The sequence below is a fragment of the Bombina bombina genome, unplaced genomic scaffold, assembly GCF_027579735.1.
Source record: "Bombina bombina isolate aBomBom1 unplaced genomic scaffold, aBomBom1.pri scaffold_1534, whole genome shotgun sequence".
NCBI classification, from domain to species: domain Eukaryota; kingdom Metazoa; phylum Chordata; class Amphibia; order Anura; family Bombinatoridae; genus Bombina; species Bombina bombina.
This window is the reverse complement of record NW_026511426.1, coordinates 1-22,500: the sequence shown is the minus strand read 5'-3', so window position 1 is coordinate 22,500 and position 22,500 is coordinate 1. Positions and strand designations below refer to the sequence as shown.

At 38.2% G+C, this 22,500-nt stretch overlaps 1 protein-coding gene across 1 annotated transcript in view; it reads right to left on the bottom strand.

Annotated features, from left to right (window-relative positions):
• LOC128643745 (uncharacterized protein C5orf34 homolog) overlaps positions 1–15,025 on the bottom strand; it is a 46,717-nt gene extending 31,692 nt beyond the window's left edge. Inside the window, exons 1-5 of the mRNA XM_053696568.1 lie at positions 15,017–15,025; positions 11,920–12,509; positions 11,729–11,827; positions 9,657–9,774; positions 8,638–8,729 (exon numbers count right to left, since the gene is read on the bottom strand). Of these exons, the coding sequence (XP_053552543.1) occupies positions 8,638–8,729; positions 9,657–9,774; positions 11,729–11,827; positions 11,920–12,509; positions 15,017–15,025 (908 nt within the window). The remainder of the gene's footprint in view (positions 1–8,637; positions 8,730–9,656; positions 9,775–11,728; positions 11,828–11,919; positions 12,510–15,016) is intronic.
• Positions 15,026–22,500: the final 7,475 nt, after the last annotated feature.

Sequence of the window (22,500 nt, the reverse complement as noted above, 5' to 3'; positions counted from 1 at the left end):
AGACTCCAAGGAGGAGAGATTGATTTAATGACAGGTTTGATACGAACCAAAGCCTGTACAAAAAATGAATATCAGGAAGATTAGCAATCTTCCTGTGAAAAAGAACAGAAAGAGCAGAGATTTGTCCTTTCAAGGAACTTGCAGACAAACCTTCATCCAAACCATCCTGAAGAAACTGTAAAATTCTAGGAATTCTAAAAGAATGCCAAGAGAATTTATGAGAAGAACACCAAGAAATGTAAGTCTTCCAGACTCGATAATAAATCCTCCTAGACACAGATTTACGAGCCTGTAACATAGTATTAATTACTGAGTCAGAGAAACCTCTATGACTAAGAATCAAGCGTTCAATTTCCATACCTTCAAATTTAATGATTTGAGATCCTGATGGAAAAAAGGGCCTTCAGATAGAAGGTCTGGTCTTAACGGAAGAGTCCAAGGTTGGCAACTGGCCATCCGAATGAGATCCGCATACCAAAACCTGTGAGGCCATGCTGGAGCCACCAGCAGTACAAACGAACGTTCCATTAGAATTTTGGAAATCACTCTTGGAAGAAGAATTAGAGGCGGAAAGATATAGACAGGATGATAATTCCAAGGAAGCGACAACGCGTCCACTGCCTCCGCCTGAGGATCCCTGGATCTGGACAGATACCTGGGAAGTTTCTTGTTTAGATGAGAGGCCATCAGATCTATTTCTGGAAGTCCCCAGATTTGAACAATCTGAAGAAATACCTTTGGGTGAAGGGACCATTCGCCCGGATGTAACGTCTGGCGACTGAGATAATCAGCTTCCCAATTGTCTACACCTGGTATGTGAACCGCAGAGATTAGACAGGAGCTGGATTCCGCCCATACAAGTATCCGAGATACTTCTTTCATAGCCTGAGGACTGTGAGTCCCTCCCTGATGATTGACATATGCCACGGTTGTGACATTGTCTGTCTGAAAACAAATAAACGATTCTCTCTTCAGAAGAGGCCAAAACTGAAGAGCTCTGAAAATCGCACGGATTTCCAAAATGTTGATTGGTAATCTCGCCTCCTGAGAGTCCCAACCCCCCTGCGCTGTCAGGGACCCCCATACAGCTCCCCAACCTGATAGACTCGCATCTGTTGAGATCACAGTCCAGGTTGGACGAACAAAAGAAGCCCCTTGAACTAAACGATGGTGATCTGTCCACCACGTCAGAGAGTATCGTACATTGGAATTTAAGGATATTAATTGTGATATCTTTGTAAAATCCCTGCACCATTGGTTCAGCATACAAAGCTGAAGAGGTCGCATGTGAAAACGAGCAAAGGGGATCGCGCCCGATGCAGCAGTCATGAGACCTAGAATTACCATGCATAAAGCTACCGAAGGGAATGATTGAGACTGAAGGTTTTGACAGGCTGAAACCAATTTCAGACGTCTCTTTTCTGTTAGAGACAAGGTCATGGACACTGAATCTATTTGAAAACCCAAAAAGGTTACCTTTGTCTGAGGAATCAATGAACTCTTTGGTAAATTGATCCTCCAACCATGTCTTTGAAGAAACGACACAAGTTGATTCGTATGAGATTCTGCAGAATGTGAAGACTGAGCAAGTACCAAGATATCGTCCAAATAAGGAAATACCGCAATACCCTGTTCTCTGATTACAGAGAGAAGTGCACCGAGAACCTTTGAAAAGATCTTTGGAGCTGTTGCTAGGCCAAACGGAAGAGCCACAAACTGGTAATGCTTGTCTAGAAAAGAGAATCTCAGAAACTGAAAGTGATCTGGATGAATCAGAATATGAAGATATGCATCCTGTAAATCTATTGTGGACATATAATGCCCTTGCTGAACAAAAGGCAGAATAGTCCTTATAGTTAACATTTTGAATGTTGGTATCCTTACATAACGATTCAATATCTTTAAATCCAGAACTGGTCTGAAGGAATTCTCCTTCTTTCAGACAATGAATAGATTTGAGTAAAACCCCAGACCCTGTTCCAGAACTGGAACTGGCACAATTACTCCAGCCAACTCGAGATCTGAAACACATTTCAGAAATGCCTGAGCCTTCACTGGATTTTTTGGAATGCGAGAGAGAAAAAATCTCTTCGCAGGCGGTCTTACCTTGAAACCTATTCTGTACCCTTGAGAAACAATGCTCTGAATCCAAAGACTATGAATCAAATTGATCCAAATGTCTTTGAAAAATCGTAACCTGCCCCCTACCAGCTGAGCTGGAATGAGGGCCGCACCTTCATGTGTACTTGGGAGCTGGTTTTGACTTTCTAAAAGGCTTGGATTTATTCCAGATTGGAGAAGGCTTCCAAACAGAAACCGTTCCTTTAGGGGAAGGGTCAGGCTTCTGTTCCTTATTCGGACGAAAGGAACGAAAACGATTAGCAGCCCTATATTTACCTTTAGATTTTTTATCCTGAGGCAAAAAAGTTCCTTTCCCCCCGGTAACAGTTGAAATAATTGAATCCAACTGGGAACCAAATAATTTATTACCTTGGAAAGAAAGAGAAAGCAAAGTTGACTTAGAAGACATATCTGCATTCCAAGTTTTAAGCCATAAAGCTCTTCTAGCTAAAATAGCTAAAGACATATACCTGACATCAACTCTAATGATATCAAAGATGGCATCACAAATAAAGTTATTAGCATGTTGAAGAAGTTTAACAATGCTATGAGCATTATGATCTGATACTTGTTGTGCTAAAGCCTCCAACCAAAAAGTGGAAGCGGCAGCAACATCAGCCAAAGAAATAGCAGGCCTAAGAAGATTACCTGAACATAAATAAGCTTTCCTTAGAAAGGATTCAATCTTCCTATCTAAAGGATCCTTAAAGGAAGTACTATCTGTTGTAGGAATAGTAGTACATTTAGCAAGAGTAGAGATAGCCCCATCAACTTTAGGGATTTTGTCCCAAAAGTCTAATCTGTCAGATGGCACAGAATACAATTTCTTAAACCTTTGAGAAGGAGTAAAAGAATTACCCAGATTATTCCATTCCCTAGAAATTACTTCAGAAATAGCATCAGGAACAGGAAAAACTTCTGGAATAACAATAGGAGGTTTAAAAACCGAATTTAAACGCTTAGTAGATTTAGTATCAACAGGACTAGAATCCTCCATCTCTAATGCGATTAAAACTTCTTTAAGTAAAGAGCGAATAAATTCCATTTTAAATAAATATGAAGATTTATCAGTGTCAATATCTGAGACAGAATCCTCTGAACCAGAAATATCCACATCAGAAACAGACAAATCAGAATGATGACGGTCATTTAAAAATTCATCTGAAAAATAAGAAGTTTTAAAAAGACCTTTTACGTTTACTGGAAGGAGGAATAACAGACATAGCCTTCCTAATAGATTTAGAAACAAATTCTTTTATATTAACAGGAACATCCTGAGTATTAGATGTTGAAGGAACAGCAATAGGTAATGGTATATTACTAATGGAAATACTATCTGCATTAGCAAGCTTATCATGACATTCATCACAAACTACAGCCGGAGGAACAATCACCACAAGTTTACAGCAAATGCACTTAACTTTGGTAGAAGCAGCATCAGGCAGCGTTTTTCCAGAAGTAGATTCAGATCCAGGGTCAATGTGAGACATCTTGCAATATGTAAAAGAAAAAAACAACATATAAAGCAAAATTATCAAATTCCTTAAATGACAGTTTCAGGAATGGGAAAAAATGCCAATGAACAAGCCTCTAGCAACCAGAAGCAATGGAAAATGAGACTGAAATAATGTGAAAAAAAGGTGGAGACAAGAATGACGCCCACATTTTTTAGCGCCAAAAAAGACGCCCACATTATTGGCGCCTAAAAATTTTTGGCGCCAAGAATGACGCCACATCCGGTGACGCCGACATTTTTGGCGCAAAACGTCAAAAAAATGACGCAAACACGAACAACTTCCGGCGTGAAGTTTGACGCCGGATATGACAATCAGAATTTTTTGCGTCAAGAATGACGCAATAAATTGAAGCATTTTCAGCCCCCGCGAGCCTAACAGCCCACAGGGAAAAAAGTCAATTTGAAACAATTTTTAAGGTAAGAAAAAAGGATTATTCATATGCATTATCCCAAATAATGAAACTGACTGTCTGAAATAAGGAATATTGATCATCCTGAATCATGGCAAATATAAGTTTAAAGACATATATTTAGAACTTTATAAATAAAGTGCCCAACCATAGCTTAGAGTGTCACAAAAAATAAGACTTACTTACCCCAGGACACTCATCTACATATAGTAGATAGCCAAACCAGTACTGAAACGAGAATCAGTAGAGGTAAAGGTACATAAGAGTATATCGTCAATCTGAAAAGGGAGGTATATCCCATACGTCACTAGCTCATGGACTCTTGCTAATTACATGAAAGAAATTTTATATATATATATATATATATATATATATATATATATATATATATATATATATATATATATATATATATATATATATATATATATATATATATTTCTCCTACATAGGTGTGTCCGGTCCACGGCTTCATCCTTACTTGTGGGAATATTCCCTTCCCTAACAGGAAATGGCAAAGAGGCACACAGCAAAAGCTGTCCATATAGCCCCTCCTCTGGCCCCGCCCCCCAGTCATTCGACCGACGGTTAGGAGAAAAAGGAGAAACTATAGGGTGCCGTGGTGACTGTAGTGTATAGAGATAGAATATTTAAGCCTGACAAAAAGCCAGGGCGGGCCGTGGACCGGACACACCGTAGGAGAAAGGAATTTATCAGGTAAGACATAAATTCTGTTTTCTCCTACATAGGTGTGTCCGGTCCACGGCTTCATCCTTACTTGAGGGAACCAATACCAAAGCTTTAGGACACGGATGAAGGGAGGGAACAAGTCAGGCGACCTAAACGGAAGGCACCACGGCTTGCAAAACCTTTCTCCCAAAAACAGCCTCCGAAGAAGCAAAAGTATAGAATTTGTAAAATTTTGTAAAAGTATGCAGTGAAGACCAAGTCGCTGCCTTACAAATCTGATCAACAGAGGCCTCGTTCCTGAAGGCCCATGTGGAAGCCACAGCCCTAGTAGAGTGAGCTGTAATTCGTTCAGGAGGCTGCCGTCCGGCAGTCTCATAAGCCAATCGGATGATGCTTTTCAGCCAAAAGGAAAGAGAGGTAGCAGTAGCTTTTTGCCCTCTCCTCTTACCAGAATAAACACCACAAACTCTTTACCGTCCCCGTGGAGATGCTACTTGTTCAGAGCGGCAAAGAGAATGACTGGGGGGCGGGGCCAGAGGAGGGGCTATATGGACAGCTTTTGCTGTGTGCCTCTTTGCCATTTCCTGTTAGGGAAGGGAATATTCCCACAAGTAAGGATGAAGCCGTGGACCGGACACACCTATGTAGGAGAAATACATACATACATACATACATATACATACATACATACCCTGGTGATTTTGGCCTGTTAACATGTACACAAGTTGACACAAAGGGGTTTGAATGGCTATTACAGGTAACCATCCTCACCTGTGATCAGTTTTCTTGTAATTAGTGTGTCTGTATAAAAAGGTCAATGACTTTCTGGACTCCTGAAAGACCCTTGCAACTTTCATCCAGTGCTGCACTGACGATTCTGGATTCTGAGTCATGGGGAAAGTAAAAGAATTGTCAAAGGATCTGCGGGAAAAGGTAGTTGAACTGTATAAAACAGGAAAGGGATATAAAAAGATATCCAAGGAATTGAGAATGTAAATCAGCAGTGTTCAAACTCTAATAAAGAAGTGGAAAATGAGGGGTTCTGTTAAAACTAAACCACGGTCAGGTAGACCAACTAAAATTTCAGCCACAAATGCCAGGAAAATTGTTCGGGATGCAAAGGAAAACCCACAAATAACTTCAGGTGAAATACAGGACATGTGGTGTGGCTGTTTCAAGATGCATAATAAGGAGGCACTTGAAGAAAAATGGGCTGCATGGTCGAGTTGCCAGAAGAAAGCCAATACTATGCAAATGCCACAAAGTATCCCGCTTACAATACGCCAAACAGCACAGAGACAAGCCTCAAACCTTCTGGAACAAAGTCATTTGGAGTGACGAGACCAAAATTTAGCTTTTTGACCACAACCATAAACGCTACATTTGGAGAGGAGTCAACAAGGCCTATGATGAAAGGTACACCATTCCTACTGTGAAACACTGAGGTGGATCGCTGATGTTTTGGGAATGTGTGAGCTACAAAGCCACAGGAAATTTGGTCAGAATTGATGGCAAGATGAATGCAGTATGTTATCAAACAGAATGCCTCATTTTCCACTTCTTGATTAGAGTTTGAACACTGCTGATTTGCATTCTCAATTCCTTGGATATCTTTTTATATCCCTTTCCTGTTTTATACAGTTCAACTACCTTTTTCCCCACAGATCCTTTGACAATTCTTTTTCTTTCCCGATGACTCAGAATCCAGAAACGTCAGTGCAGCACTGGATGAAAGATGCAAGGGTCTGTCAGGAGTCCAGAAACTAATTGCCCTTTAATACACACATACTAATTACAAATAAACAGATCACAGGTGAGGATGGTTACCTTTAATAGCCATTCAAACCCCTTTGTGTCAACTTGTGTGCATGTTAACAGGCCAAAAGCACCAGGGTATGTAAACTTTTGATCAGGGTCATTTGGGTAGTTTCTGTTGTCATTATGATTTAAAAAGAGTAAGCACAGTTGATTGATAATAAATGGCTTCAGCCAAACACTAACCACCAGTGAAAAAAGTTTTTGTGTTATCATTCATATTTTCTGAAAAATGTCTAAGAAATCATAAATTCAGATCTCAAGTTCTGGATCACTGCTTGCATATAAAATTAGACGACATCTGCAGCATCACGAGGAGTTTAATAAACTTTAATGTTTTTTTTTTATTTATGCTCTAATATTCTTTTCAAAATATTCTCTGCCCATGCATTTGGAAACATTGGGAGTTAGCTTTATAGTCTACGTAGAGAGCGGGTGGGACCACTCTACGCCACTACACTATAGAATGAAAAATTGAAGGGGATTATACAGAAAATTGTAAAAAATATAGTTTTATTATTACTGAAGTATAATGATTTTATTAAGAAATACAATTTAGCTGATTAAATTTGCATAGGATGGACTTTTAACTAATACAGTATACAAAATTTATAGTTTACCATCACTTTAAAACATCACTAAACACAGTAGAATAGCATCAATTAATGCATAAGTAGACAATGCAAAAGCACTTTGTTTGAATTTCACGAGTAGATTTTTTTCTGACAAATTTCAAAGTTAGTTTAATTTCCCTTCCCACTGCATCATGTGACATCAGCCAATCACAAAATGCATGTAAATACGTAATTCTGTGAATCTTGCACATGCTCAGATGTGATCTGAAAAGTTGTGAATCAAGAAAGTTTAATTTTGACTTCAGTGGTCCTTTAATCAAGTATTACATACATATAACTAGTAAAAGAAAAGGGATATGACCTATGATACTACCAAATTGATGAAATTCTGAAACGTCCCAAAAGATCCTCCTCTTTATCACATACTGGGGAACATAAAGCATGAGATTTGATGGAGGACTGATGAAATCTTATCTGCATCCTAGGGGAAATAACTGGTTTGCCTAACAAAGTCTAAACTTCAAGGAAGCCAATGGGAGGAAATTGACTGAACATCAGATTACATTAATCAGAGTTGATAAGTGGAGCTTATACTTAAACCAGGGCTCAACAAAATTTGTTGAAAATCTAAGAACAACCATGTTTGTCTTGAGGGCTCTAAATCATGGTGCCAGGGATTAATTATAAGGCACTAGTGGCTCCCTGGCACATGGATTTATAAAGCGATTATTTAAATATTCAACAGGATTTCCCAGCCCCAGTATAGTTCCTATGTGCAAAAATAATGGTCCTAGTTAGGAGTGATCTTGCTCTTATAATTAAACCTATTATCTTTCCCAGTTCTATAAGTAAAAGTCTGAGGGTTCTAAATGTAGCCACCAATCAGCAAGTGCTACCCAGGTGCTGAACAAAAAATGGGCCGGCTCCTAAGCTTACATTCTTGCATTTTCAAATAAAGATACCAAGAGAACAAAGAAAAATTGATAATAGGGGTAAATGAAAAAGTTGCTTAAAATTGCATGCGCTATCTGAATCGTTTAATTTTGACTAGACTATTACTCTAATAGTTGTTTTAAAGGCTAAATTGAAAGTGATACTATGAAGGATTGTGAACTCTGTTTTTTTAGTATTTGAGTGGATACAGTAGATACTTTCTGCTATAATAGGATTTTTTCATTATATGCAGTTATCCTTTTGATTTTTTCTTTTATTCAGATATCAATAAGGCTCAAGGACGTTGACAAAATCGAATACAATTTTGGGAAATAAAAAAAAGGGACAATATATTTTAAAAAAACATTTAAAAGCTTTGTCCTCCAACGTGTGCCCACAAAAATCACTCTGGTACTAGCTCCGCGTTGGTTGCTTTCATATAAAATAAGCATTTTAATGAGAATAATGGAAAAAATGTTTCTGGTAGATAATTAATTTGGGCTTTAAATTCACATGCTATGAAATGCTGTTTAAATAATTATGGCCATTTTCAGTTCTAAAATAGAAAGCTAATTACCTTGTTGCCTGTGTTATTATATCCCGCACTGAATACAAATCTCTAGGTTTGTCTGGGGGAAGGTCACTTGTTGCATAAATCCGTTCTTCTTTCTAGGAGAAATGCCAAACTAGTCAAACAAATGAGAGAGGGGAAAAAAAAAAAAACACTGTGCTGGCTCAAATGTACTTTTATAGACAAAAATATATCATAATATTTACACTGTCAATCAATATGATGATTTAATCAGCTGTCACAGCAAATACCATTTTGTAAAGAAAATACATCTGAGCTGCATAAACTGAATGTCATTACCAATAAATATACCATAAACAAAACACAAACTCTAAAGAGAATGCAGCGGTGTTCCGTATTGTAAAGAGAATGCAGCGGTGCTCCATATTGTACTTGGGTTTGCGGAGTCATCAAGCTGTGCAAAAGTACTAGGACAAGCATAAAGTGTACCAAGAACAACACCTTTTAGTGTATGCTGAGACAGACTCACAAGCAGCAGCTGTAAATCTAGTAAGTTTGATTGATTGTATGTGTAAAAATAAAGGGCACTGGAGCATAATTCCACACCAAATTATCCATTAAAAGACTTACTAAAAACCAAAAGAAATTATGTTAATTGTAAGCACACAAAAAAAAAAAAAAACAAACATACTGAAAAATAACATTGGTAACCAATTAGACAATGTTCAGAAAGTTTGCAGGAAGATTATAGAGAAATAATGGTTGGTAGAAGATACGAGAGTAATATAGAAAAAAAAATGGGTGGAGAGAGAAGACTAATGTGAGATAGATGGAACCCAATGTGCAGGAAAGAAATGACTAAGCAAAGAGTATGAGTAGAAGGATGGGAAGAGAAGATGCTGGCGAGGCAAGACTGGCGATTGCAGCAGAGAAGCTACTGCATGTTAGGCTGATGTGGTGAGGCCATAAAACGGTTTGGTATAATGGAACTGGGCTTACAGCTGCAAACCATAGTATGACTGAGGAAAAGCAGAAGATGAAGGGCACATGGGATTTGCTTCTACCTGTGATTCCTTAATAAAGCTGTACTTGAAATATTTTCCTATATACAGCCCTTCTGAAATGAAAACCGAGCCATCGGCAGGGTGTATTTCCACAATATCGGTGCGATCGAAAAGCAATCTGCAAAACAGATTAACAGGGAAACGATGACAGATTTCCTTTACCATACAGGACAGTGCATATACGAAAGATGGTTTGTACTTTTTGCACTGACATAAGAGTAAAGTATCGTATCAATGTGTGAGAGTAATCAGAACTTTTTATGGCAATTGTATATTTAAAATAATATTATGTAAACCTCTAAATAAAGATCAGTTATAACATTCTCTCTAAGAGCAATGAGACAAATTACTTAAAAACACTGAATTGATGTCAGTTCTGACTTTTTATTTCGATGTGTAATTATTATATTCTGTATATTTGCTTCTTTGGCTCAATCAACAAATTATCGCTACCAATAATTTGCTTTCTGTAGAACTGACTAAGAGCTATTTTATCGTCACATTTGACAAACTTGCAAATTGTTTTGTTATGGTTTTTGCTTTCATAAATATTTAAATGTTAAATTTGTTCAAAAAGTGAAATAAAGTATCAATTCAGAACAAATGACAATGTTGGTCCTAACTTTAAAGGGACAGGCTAAAGCAAACTTACATCCTTTATTTTATAATGTATTTTTTGCACTACTGACACTAGCCAACTATGGGTTAAAGCTCTACTCAGAGAACATGGCCAATAGTCAGGTCATATGGCTGCTGTTCCTGATCGGCTCACTGGTTGTTTCCCCGCTCAAGAGCCCTTGTGGTGAGTTAAAGGGACACTGTACTATAAAGTTGGTTTCCCCTTAAAGTGTTCCCATTTACTTGTTATTGATACTGCAGAGTAATAAATATATGGGAAATTGTTCCTTTGTATTTAACTAGTTGGTTTTGCTCACTGAAACTATATCACTCACTATTCTCAAGGACATGCCCAGTCAAATGGGCTATGCCTTGAGCAACAATTGCCCAGCATGTTATATTATTTATCTATCTCTTTTATATATATATATATATATATATATATATATATATATATATATATATATATATATATATATATATATATATAAAAATCTAAAGGAACAATCTAAAAATACATTTAAAAAGGACAATGTAGTGAGGCAAGTAGCTGATAAGAGTCCACTGTATTCTGCGCAGGAACAACCTTTTAAATAACCTGGGTCCTTTCTTTCTCTCATCCCAATAGGAGTTAGCTTTCTGGTGTTGCCTCTCGTTTGCATATCTTTTCTTCACAGAATACTGCAGGTTTCATATTTTCAGTATAGGTGGTGGCTTCATACTCCCCCAAATTAGAATGTCAGTTATGCTTTAGAATGTCCCTTTTTATAGTATTTAGCTGTAATGTGCTTCTAAATGGTAAATATTCAAGTGATAGAAAATCCTAGCTTTCATGCCGAAATTTACTTTATTTTTCTGCAGCGTTCGCCGCGCTGAGCACCTCAGGCAGCACACGGCAGAACGCTATTTTGCAGTGAGGTGTTCTAAGCCAATAGCATGCTAGCTATCCGGGATAATGCCAGCTGGCCCACACAGCTATTGGATAAGGAGGTGGAAATGTCACCTCACTGACAAATATGGTGCTGCCGTGGGCTGCCTGAGGAGCTCAGCACCGGCGAACGCTTCAGACAAATAAAGGAACTTTCAGCATGAAGTATTTTAAATGTCATGACTGAAAGTCCCCTTTATTTGTTTCACTGGTAATTCCTAGCATTTCACAAATGCTAGGATTTAATATCACCTTAACATTAACTTATTTTCACCATGCAGTGTTGAGAGTTTTAACTGCCTGCCAAAAGCATTTGTATCAACATTCTGTAGTAAGTCTAAACTATCAACACCATACAAGGTGCCAAAGCCAATGTAAAACAGAATACTATATACATTTGTTAACAGATTCTATAGAAACTTGAGCCCTCAAGAGATGGCAAGATGAGAAATGCATTAGCTCTTTAAGAACAAATTCATTAACTTGCCATTGATATTTTAAAAATCTGCCTATATTTAGCACTTACCTGTAAGTTACATTACCGCTTATCACCACTTTCAAAGGAAGTAGGGACAAAGCGGATTTAACATCTTGTTTCTCCTGTGACAATTCAAAGAAATTCCATCTAAGGAAAAAAAAAGCACAGGCTTGCACAAGCAGTCGTACATGAAGAATATGCACAGCTGTATATAAAATAGTACTATAGATATATACTACCTGTGCAAGTGGGCTGCGCAACAGCTTAATGGTAAAGCTGTAGGTAAATTGGAAACTGCTCCATTTTCATGACCCTTAATAAAGGCTTCAGCTGCAACCTCAGCCTTTGTTGGAGAGTCACTTTCCTCCGTTTGTTCCGTCCGTTTTTGATGAAAATAAATGGCTAAGGCCATTGGGTAATGAAATGCGGGAGGACATGAAAACACAGAAAAGCTCTGAAGTTGCCACGTATACTGAAATGCATGTTTATTAAATGCAATTGTCTCTTCACTTGGTTGGAATGGGTATGAAGAATACTTTGACCTGATTCTGACTTTAGAATTTGTAGTTTCTGAACTTGACACATTTCTGACTTTAGGTTCATGACAATGATCGTTTGTGCATTGCGCCTCATAAACTGGTGAAGTGACTTTACAGCTCAGCTGGCACAGGAACTTCACAGTGAATTCTTGCTTCATGGCAGGCATGTACAAATAGGCATTTCCATCCAGGGAGGAAACCTTCACGCTGCCATCCTCAAGATAGGTCACCCAGTCTGCTGCGTTGTCAATGCTGGGCCATGCAACGTCACACAGCTCAGTCAAAAGATTCTAAAATGAAAGCAGAGAAAACCAATGGATTAGTCAGCCCAGCCATATCTTAAAGTAAAAAATGAGTCTGACACCAGCAACCTTGTGATGTAAAAGCTACTGTGGTTAACAGTGAGAAGCTGTAAACCAGGAATGAACTGCAGCTCTGTAGCTTGATCTCTGGTAAGTCACCACCTGGGAGCAGCCACTTTAAAGAGACAGTCTACACCAGAATTGTTATTGTTTAAAAAGATAGAGAATCCCTTTATTACCCATTCCCCAGTTTTGCATAACCAACACAGTTATATAAATATATGTTTTACCTCTGTGATTACCTTGTATCTAAGCCTCTACAGACTGCCCCCTTATCTCAGTGTTTTTGACAAACATGCAGTTTAGCGAATCAGTGCAGATTTCTAAATAACTCCACAGGAGTGAGCACAATGTTACCTATATGACACACATGAACTAGTACTGTCCAACTGAAAAACTTTTCAAAATGCTCTAAGCTAAGAGGCGATTTTCAACCGTTTAGAAATCAGTTTGAGCCTACCTAGGTTTAGCTTTTAAAAAAACACCAGCAAGGGAACAAAGCAGACTTAAATGGACAGTCTACACCAGAATTTGTATTGTTTAAAAAGATAGATAATCCCTTTATTACCCATTCCCCAGTTTTACATAACCAACACAGTTTTATTAAATTTACTTTTTACCTCAGTGATTACCTTGTATCTAAGCCTCTGCAGACTGTCCCCTTATCTCAGTGCTTTTGACAGACATGCAGTTTAGTGAATCAGTGCAGACTCCTAAATAACTCCTCGGGAGTGAGCACAATGTTATCTATATGATACACGTGAACTAGTACTGTATAACTGTGAAAAATTTTCAAAATGCTCTGAGCTAAGAGTCGGTTTTCAAAGGTTTAGAAATCAGTTTGAGCCTACCTAGGTTTAGCTTTTGAAAAATACCACCAAGGGAACAAAGCAAATTTAATGATAAAAGTCAATTGGAAAGTTGTTTAAAATATCATGCCCTATCTGACTAATGAAAGTTTCATTTGGAGTAGACTGTCCCTTTAACGATAAAAGTCAATTGGAAAGTTGTTCAAAATTGAATTCCCTATCTGAATCATGAAAGTCTAATTTTGACTAGACTGTCCCTTTAAGCTCAATTGTCCATTTCACGAAGAGAACTTTTGTGAAGAATATCAGTCTGATCCCTCCCAAAAAGGACAGTCCAGCCACAAAACACAAGGCAACCTTCCTATGCACATGGAACCACAGACAATCGTTTTGACATTCTGTTTGCCTTGTCAGTGCAGCCACTTTCAACTAAGCACATCCGGCTTCCCCTATTAGCCTTAGTGAGACTTTCCCCAGGGTTATAATACAAATATACAGAGAGAGAAGCGCTCATCCTGGAACGAAAAACGACTCTGTAGATTGTTCTTTGGTGGGTCACTACCTGGGAGCAGCCTCTTTTAGCCCAATGATGCTTTCTCTTTCAAGGGTCCACAAGCTGTTGGCATATGCTGCATCTCCAACAATAGTGGATTATATATTAGGAGAAGAACAAACCCAGAGGCAGAACTTTTTTTCCATTTTCTGCAATGAGAATTTTTTTAGTGAAAATTTTTCTGCAGTGTCTCTAAGGAGCCGGTGTTGCTGCGTTTGTTGCCCTTACTCGTTGTGCATGAGGACAGGTCCATGTACAGCCTCGCTGATGTATGCTGTACGTTCCCACAGTGTCAATCTGCCTGGGAACCTGCTTTACTGTACTGCTGGGGTGACGGACTGGAGAAATACTGAATTATTAGATAATAATGACTGGAGAATTGATTTGTGGCCCCAGGGCGGCTTTGGCTAGGGACATGGAAGGACTCAGGAGTAAATTAATTTAGCGATTTCCTCTCAGTAAGTGCCATAGTACAAACAAAAATCTGCTTAAAGGGCCAGTATACACTGATATTACAGATCCATATACCAATAGTAAATGCACTAATTACTGAACTGAGACATATATAGAATATTAACAAACAATACATTTTGTAATTTTTACCTTTCCTCTTCTGGAATTAATATAGACAGTGCTTACACTCCCCAAGGAAAGGGCTGAGCTGTGCTCGAGACTAGCACGTCCACCCTCCAATCACAGGCCATATGCAAATCCACAATTTACAGTGAAAGCTGAAATCCTGCAGACATGATTTGTGTTTTGCAACTTGAGCTTTATTAATATTTGTTATTTGTGGAAACAAAGACATTTGTTTTGGGCTTGTTTATTTCAAGTTCCACTTAATTAAACATTCTTTAATAAAATCCCAGTGTTTGCTGTCCCTTTACTCTAAGAGCAATCTCCTCTTGTGACATTTTCCCCATAAATTCCCTGATAACAATTTTACCTCTATTATTAAGTTTTTTTGCTACTTCATGGGATTGACCATTATCAACTAGTTGAATGCAGATCCCATGCTACTGAAGTACAGTGGAGCAATCTACATACAGATACGGCTAACTACCTAGTCTCACCGTTTCCATGGCCCCTTTTGCACAGACCTGCCCCTGTCTAAGTCCTGCAGGCCATTGTACAATTCCTAGGTTACTCTGAGACTGAGATGCTGAAGATCATTGCACACATCTCCTACTGCAGCACTTTGCATATTCTTGGAGACCGGCAATGTGTGCTGTATGCCTCAGTGGCATATCACCTACAGCACGTATTAGGATACGATTTACATTCTGTGGGCTCATTACAAGCGACAGACCTGCCCCTGCATTAATAATTCAATGGTGCCGAGCGGTAGTAGTGTGAGAAGAGGGCTGAGTGAGAGCAGGAAAAGGCTAGCGTACAACAAATCTTTACATTGCACACATCTCCTACTGCAGCGCATTGCATAATTCTTGGAGACCGCAGACCGGCAATGTGTGCTGTATGCCTCAGCAGCGTATCACCTACAGCAAGTCTTAGGGTATGATTTACATTCTGTGGGCTCATTACACAGACCTGCCCCTGCATTAATGTACAGCATGTATAACCTCATCACCCACTTGCACAGCATTTCTCCTGTATATGGGATCTTGCAAGTCACCATGCTGTACACTGATGGAGGGGCAGGTCTGTGTAATGAGCCCAAGGAATGTAGCTAGATGGCAATTGGTGCCTACACAAATTTCTCGTCATTGGCTCAGACGATGTGTTTGACTAGCTCCCAATAATGTGGTGCTGCTCTGGAGCTCCTTTAACTTTGTGTTTAAATCCTTTTGCAAGGGCTAATCACAGTTATGCACAATACAAAGTGCTCTAACATATCCAAGCATTATCTCTCTACTCTTTTTTTGTAGAGATTTTAGTTTTCTTAACTCTCTTTTTTTACGTTTATTTCCAACTCAATTTGTTATTTTTGTCAAACTATTTTTTTTTTTTTTACTATCCTTCATATAAAAAGAGCAGGTGTTATATGTGTAAAAAAATATTTTTCAATAATAAAAAAAAACAAAAAAAACTGTTAAATGTATCTAAGGAACAGAAAGTGTCTGACTGTGTGCAGATGGATCCTGGGACCCTAGTGCTCATTGGCTGATAGGAATAGCTCCCACATAAAAAGTAGGTTTATTTAACACAGGAAAATCACTGTAATACATTTTAAAACCTCTTTTAGAAGAAGAAAAAAAGTATTATTATGTAAATTTAAGTGAGCAAGGAACAGTTGTGGTAGTTATTCACAAAGCAAACATTCCTTATGACACACACACACACAATACTTACAATTTTTTTATCCGAAGCAATAAGGTTTGAAGGCAGAAAAGGACGTCTAGAAAATGTATTGCGGAACTCCAATAGCTGCAGTACTCTGCCCTGCAAATGATAAGAAATGCACCAGGATTAAGTAACTGTAAATGTATCGCAAACGTTGGAAGTTATAAAATTAGAACCAGCACATTTCCCAGAACCCAGTCTCTGGGCACTCTCTGGTAGAGATAAGTAATTGTCTTGTGAAACTGTCTAAATACTTTTTCCTTAACACTATGTGATCAACAGATTTTCTGTAAAGGATGTTGTTGTGAAAGGCACCTTCGGATCTAAAAATTACAGCTACCAAGATGGAAGCTTCAGGTGACTTCCAGATATGCGAGATTGGTGCTCCTAATTGTGAGTGAGACTTTACCTGTATGTGTAAACCCTTTTAATAAATTAGAGTATGTAGATTGTGCCACAAAATGTCCCTTTAAAAAGGGACAGTATACAGTAAAATTGTTTTTCCCTTAATGTGTTTCCAATGACTTGCCAGCAGCAGAGTATAAAATGATACATTTCTTATTTATGTTCATCTTTGTATATGAAATAGCCTGGTTTTGTTATTTGGCACAACAAACCACCAAAATGGGTTAAGCCTGCAGGAAAATGAGATTTTATCACTTTCTGTATACACAAATGCTTCCTTGCCTTATCTCTGTCTGTTTACCAAATCCCAAATACTTAGAGGGAACAATTGGAAATTCACATTTTATTACTCATCTTTCCTACCTCCCACTGGGAGTGTAATTTATTTTGCTGGCTTTATTCACACAGTTTTTCTATAACCTATACATAAGTATAGACACTTTCAGTATAGGTAGGAATACCACAGACAAAATCGGCTATTTAAAATGCTGTTATAAAAAGGTAAGGAAGCTATTTGTAAAGAATATAATATTCTCCAGAAGGTGAAATGGATCATTGGGAATAAATTAAAAGGGGGAAAAATTAGGGTATATGGACTCTTTAAGTGGAGGGTATAGATGTGTAAAACTAGCTCACAATGTTGTCAGGTATAGAAGGTGCCATGTTTCTCACACACACACTAAACAGGAGCGCTCACACATGCTGAACTGAGAATGCACAGAAATAGCACAGAGTGCAGTATCTACATACTCCCAGCAAAGAACCCTTACACATACATAAACTAACAGAGGATGCAGCAACCTGTCACAGACATACCAAGGGGATAAAGTAAGCTACCCCACACCGAATTCAGTGGATGCACTGTGCTGCCAAACACCAGCATGCAGGAAACAGCTTTCTCACCATAAAAAAATGCAGAGAGGATATCAAACACTTAGCATTATAGATGCTATGATCTCTCTCACATAATGCACAAGAAGCTGTATCCTCTCTCGCACAGCAAAGTGGATGTAGAGCAACATGGCTTTGAATTTTCAAAGCAAATGTTGCTTTATTTTACAGTCCAAGGACAAGATACACCTTGAAAATCCTTGAATATTGTGTTATATATCTGCTCTTAACTGTCCCGGTGGGGATATGAGTTCCCACAATTACTTTAAATTTGTAATAATTAAAAAAAAAAAAAAAAAGAAAAAAAAAAAAAAAAAAAAAAGGAGAAAGGGTGTCCTGCCCACAGTCACATTGAGAAGCATCTGTCTAAACCCCTGCCACCATACAGACATGGCTCCTTAGCGGTTTTGGTGAAAGTATTATGGTTTTAAAAGCATTTTGGTAATTTATTGTACGTACCAGTACTTTAATAAATAACAGCAGAAATTTTACTTCAATCTCCGTATGCAGAAGGGGGATACGCATAATCATAAATCATACAATTAGTTTCTAATTTAAACAAATAATTGCTCACAAAATGTAATACCATGAAACATCTTACATTTCTTCATATATACAGATTCATGCTACGTATGTTAAATGGATCACAAATTGAAAGCATTTATAGGAGACTTTTAAAATGCTGTCTATTGTTCTACACATCATTTTTTTGCATGGACTATTGTGATTTAAATAAAATATAATCTTATGTGTGGCTCCATCAAGAGTTATACCCCTGATCTTGGGATTAGTACTAACTCTTAGGTGGCAAATTTCAATCTCCCTGGTCTTGTCCGACCAGGGAGATTGACAGCTCCTGCCCGCGCATGATTGGCTGTGCACAAAATAGGTCTTGTGTGCAATGCTAAATTCCACCAGGGGAATTCAGCCAGCCAGAGGAAAGCGGCGGTAGACAGGGGCGCGTATATGCGCCCCGGTCAGTGGCAGCTTGATAAATCGACCTCAAAGTACGCCTACAGGCAGAAATATTTAAATGAGTTGACTTGCTGGCTGTTCATGCTTGTGAAGTAATCAGTAAGGTTATCTGCTAATCATTCATAAGTCTTCACCCAGAATTGTTAAAAGGGATAGTAAACCCAAAATTTCTCATTCATGATTCAGATAGAACATGCAATTTTAAGCAACTTTCTAATTTACTCCTTTTATCAACTTTTCTTCGTTCTCTTGCTATCTTTATTTGAAAAGGCAGGAATGAAAGCTTTGAAGTCTATTTTTTGTTCAGTACCCTGGATAGGGCTTGCCGATAGGTGCCTGCATTTAGCCATCCAATCAGCAAGCGCAACCCAGGTTCTCAACCTGAAATGTGCCGGCTCCAAAGCTTTTATTCTGCCTTTTCAAAAAAAGATAGCAAGAGAACAAAGAAAAAAAAATCATAGAAGTAAATTACAAAGCTGCTTAAAATTGCATGCTTTGTCTGAATCATGACAGGGTTTAGTATCCCTTTAACCTTAGCTGATAACTTTACAAGCTTGATGATGTGCAAATGACTTCTAAAGAAGTTTGATGATCATCAAATGACTCCAGGATGATCTGTAATGTAATCCTGTTTGTCTTGGGTATGCTTCCATCAGACTGCCAGATAGCACAGTATGATTCATCACTCCAGAGAACATTTCCACTGCTTCAGACTCCAGTGGTGAGGAAAATTACACCACTCCAATGGACACTTGAAGGCTAGATTTATCAAAGGCTAGGCGAACTCTGTATGTTCTTCGCCTGTAACTGCGCCCCAGCTCGCCTCCGGAGAGGCGCACATGTGCGCCTAAATTTATAAAAACAATAGACATAACTTTGCGCAGGCGAGCTGGGGCGTAATAATGATAAATTGCGCCTGTCGGAAAAAGCATTTACTCCCTATTTACTCCCTATTTATCACAGTACATCCCTATAAATATTTGCGCCGCCATGTTTTGATTATTAAAAAAACGTTTAGGTAACTATTTAGCTAATATTTATATTATATAATGTTTCTGTGTTGTTTGTGCCATATGTTGACACAAAAATAAATATATTGAGATATATATATATATATATATATATATATATATATATATATATATAACTTTTGGTACCATATGCGCAAATTACTGGGAATAACAGTATCTTCTTTGCGCTGAACTTTTGAAAAATTAGTTAAGAGTAAAGTACTGCATCACAAGATGTAAAAGCATGTATTATAATGGTGTTCGACTCAGTCTGTATGGCGAAATATACAAGGCGAAATATACAACACGCAATTACAGCCGGAATTATCGGCGCAAAGCATGATGAATAAGCAACTGGGCGTATTTGTAGGTCGGGCTGTTAAATTACGCCTATTACTAATGTATATTGATGCACTTGGGAGCGCGCCTGTGCGCCTAGGCGAATGCAAGTGGAGTGCGAAGAAGTTTCTTTCAGATTTGCGCAATTATAGGCGCAGAGTGCTTTGATAAATATGAGGATCCGTTCGTATGCGTTATTTTGGACGATATTAGAGGAGAATGGCTTTGATAAATCTAGCCCCAAGGGATTGATGATGTCCTTTGACAGTAGCATGTTTAAAGTCACAGAGCTCTTTGGTGCAACCAATTGTACCACCAATGTTTGCCTATGGAAAATGTAAAGCTATGTGCTGGATTTTATGCACCTGTTAGCAGTGGGTGTTGCTGAAACAACTAATAATTAGTAGGAGTGTCCACATAGTTTATGTACCATATATGCCGTCTTCTAATGCACGCAATAAACAATGGATACAGATTTGTTGTATGTTGTAATTTTATAAAGAATATACAAGAATGCAAAGTACTTTACTTTATACAGTGAATAGAAACCATTCGCGCACACAATGTTTGGGTCCTATCTCACTCTCATACACACGCTGTGTAGTCTGTACATAAAACATACGCACACGCTGTCAAATGTAGAACGCCATAAATAAGCTCACATCTCCTCACCTGGAAACTGCTGGTCGCAAACTCTGTTCTATGCCTCCTCCTTTCAGGCCTTTGCAGTGGGTGAGCTGTAGCATCGGGGATCTCGTATTCGAACTCCGATCCGCATGGAGACAGCCGAAATCTCGCTCCATTACTATAATGTGCCTCCGCCGAGTCATCGGTGAAAAGAAACAAAAATCTAGGAACATCTGCAGACATTTTGGAGACCAACAGCTTGCGATGACGTCACAGAACTTCAAACTTCCCGGATTAAACAATGTGCTTATTGATTGGATTCAACCAAACAAGGCTCTCCTCCTCTGGTTACTGATTGGACAAAACGGATGTTGCCTAGGAGACACACAGGACGCTTGGGCATTTTTAGAATGATCATCCAATTTATTTGAAGCCCAGTAAAACAGATCGGTTATTCACATATGGTTAGTTTACAGTATGTAATAAACTAATTCATGTAAAGTGTGTTTGACTGCTTAATAAGGTCGCAAGCATTTTACTGGCGGCGGCCTGTAGGTCAGATTATTATATATTATTTCTTATAAAATGCACAGATACAAATCGATTGCAGAAATTTAAAAGTGAAATACAAATTAAGATCTCATATAACGGTTAGGTTAGGAAAATAGGACGAAGGGGAAAAGTATCCAATCTTATACAATTCTGTTGATTGGGGAAAGCAGGTGGGGTTATGCGCAAACACGCTTCTTATCAGCAATGTACCTACATGGGCCCTCAAGTAAAGACCATTATAAAGTCCACTGCGTGGGAAACCTATGTATCTATCAATTTCAAATACAGTGCCAGACAAAAAATGTATAATCTAGTTATTGGCAGGAATGTTAACAAATAATTTTAAACATCAGGGTTAAAATCACAGTTCTCTGTGTATTATTCGTTACCAAGGTAGTAAAATCACTGCTTATTGTGTGTTAACCAAAGTCAAGGCGGTGAAACCATTGTTTTGTGTGCAATCAGCAGCTAAATGAAGGATAAACTATTACTTGTCACTAAGGGGTAAATCACTGCAAAATTTGTTAAAGGGACATTATACACTAGATTTTTATTCGCATAAATGTTGTTTTGTAGATGATCGATTGATATAGCTCATATCGTTTTTTTTCTTTAAATGTATAGTTTTGCTTATTTTTAAACAGCATTGCTCTGGTTTTCAGACTCTTAACAAAGCCCCAAAGTTTTAGGAGAATAATGATGTATACCTACTCCAGCTTGCTCCTGTTTCTGTAAAGAGTATTTCATGGGGGGGGGGGGGTCTGCTATTTCTCACTTGCACTGGGTGTTCCTGCCACCTTTTTAACAGAGCTAAACTGGGACCTTCTAAGTAAGTTTTTAAACAGTTTTATACAGGATTTTTATATCAGTGTCTGTGCATCTTATTCTTTATAATAGTGTCTATCACATGCATTTGGAACGGTGTAAAAGCCGGAACAGGCCTTTTATGAAGGAAATTGATTTAAAATATAATGGGATGTATTAGAGACTCTTGAGAACAATTTTAGGAACAAGAATATTTGTGATATAATAATTAATTAACCCTTTAACTACCAAAATAGTGTCCGAAACCAAACATAACAGCCCGGAACAGCACCTTCCCAGAAAACCAAATTCACAAGTCACATGTGACTAAATGTAATAAGTGTAATCACCCACAAACCATCCACAGAAACCACGTTCCAATACCCGTTCCGGCCTGTAAAACAATTTTTCATGAAAAGTGACGGAACAGCACCTTAGCAGCAAACCAGATACACCAGTCACACATGAGTAAATGTTATAAGTGTAATCAGCCACAAACCATCCACAGAAACCACATTATGATATCTGTTCCGGCCTTTAAAACACTTTATTATAAAAAGTGACGGAACGGCACCTACCCAGCAAAATATACAGACCAAATTCACCAGCCACACATAACTAGATGTGGTAAGTGTAATCAACCACAAACCATC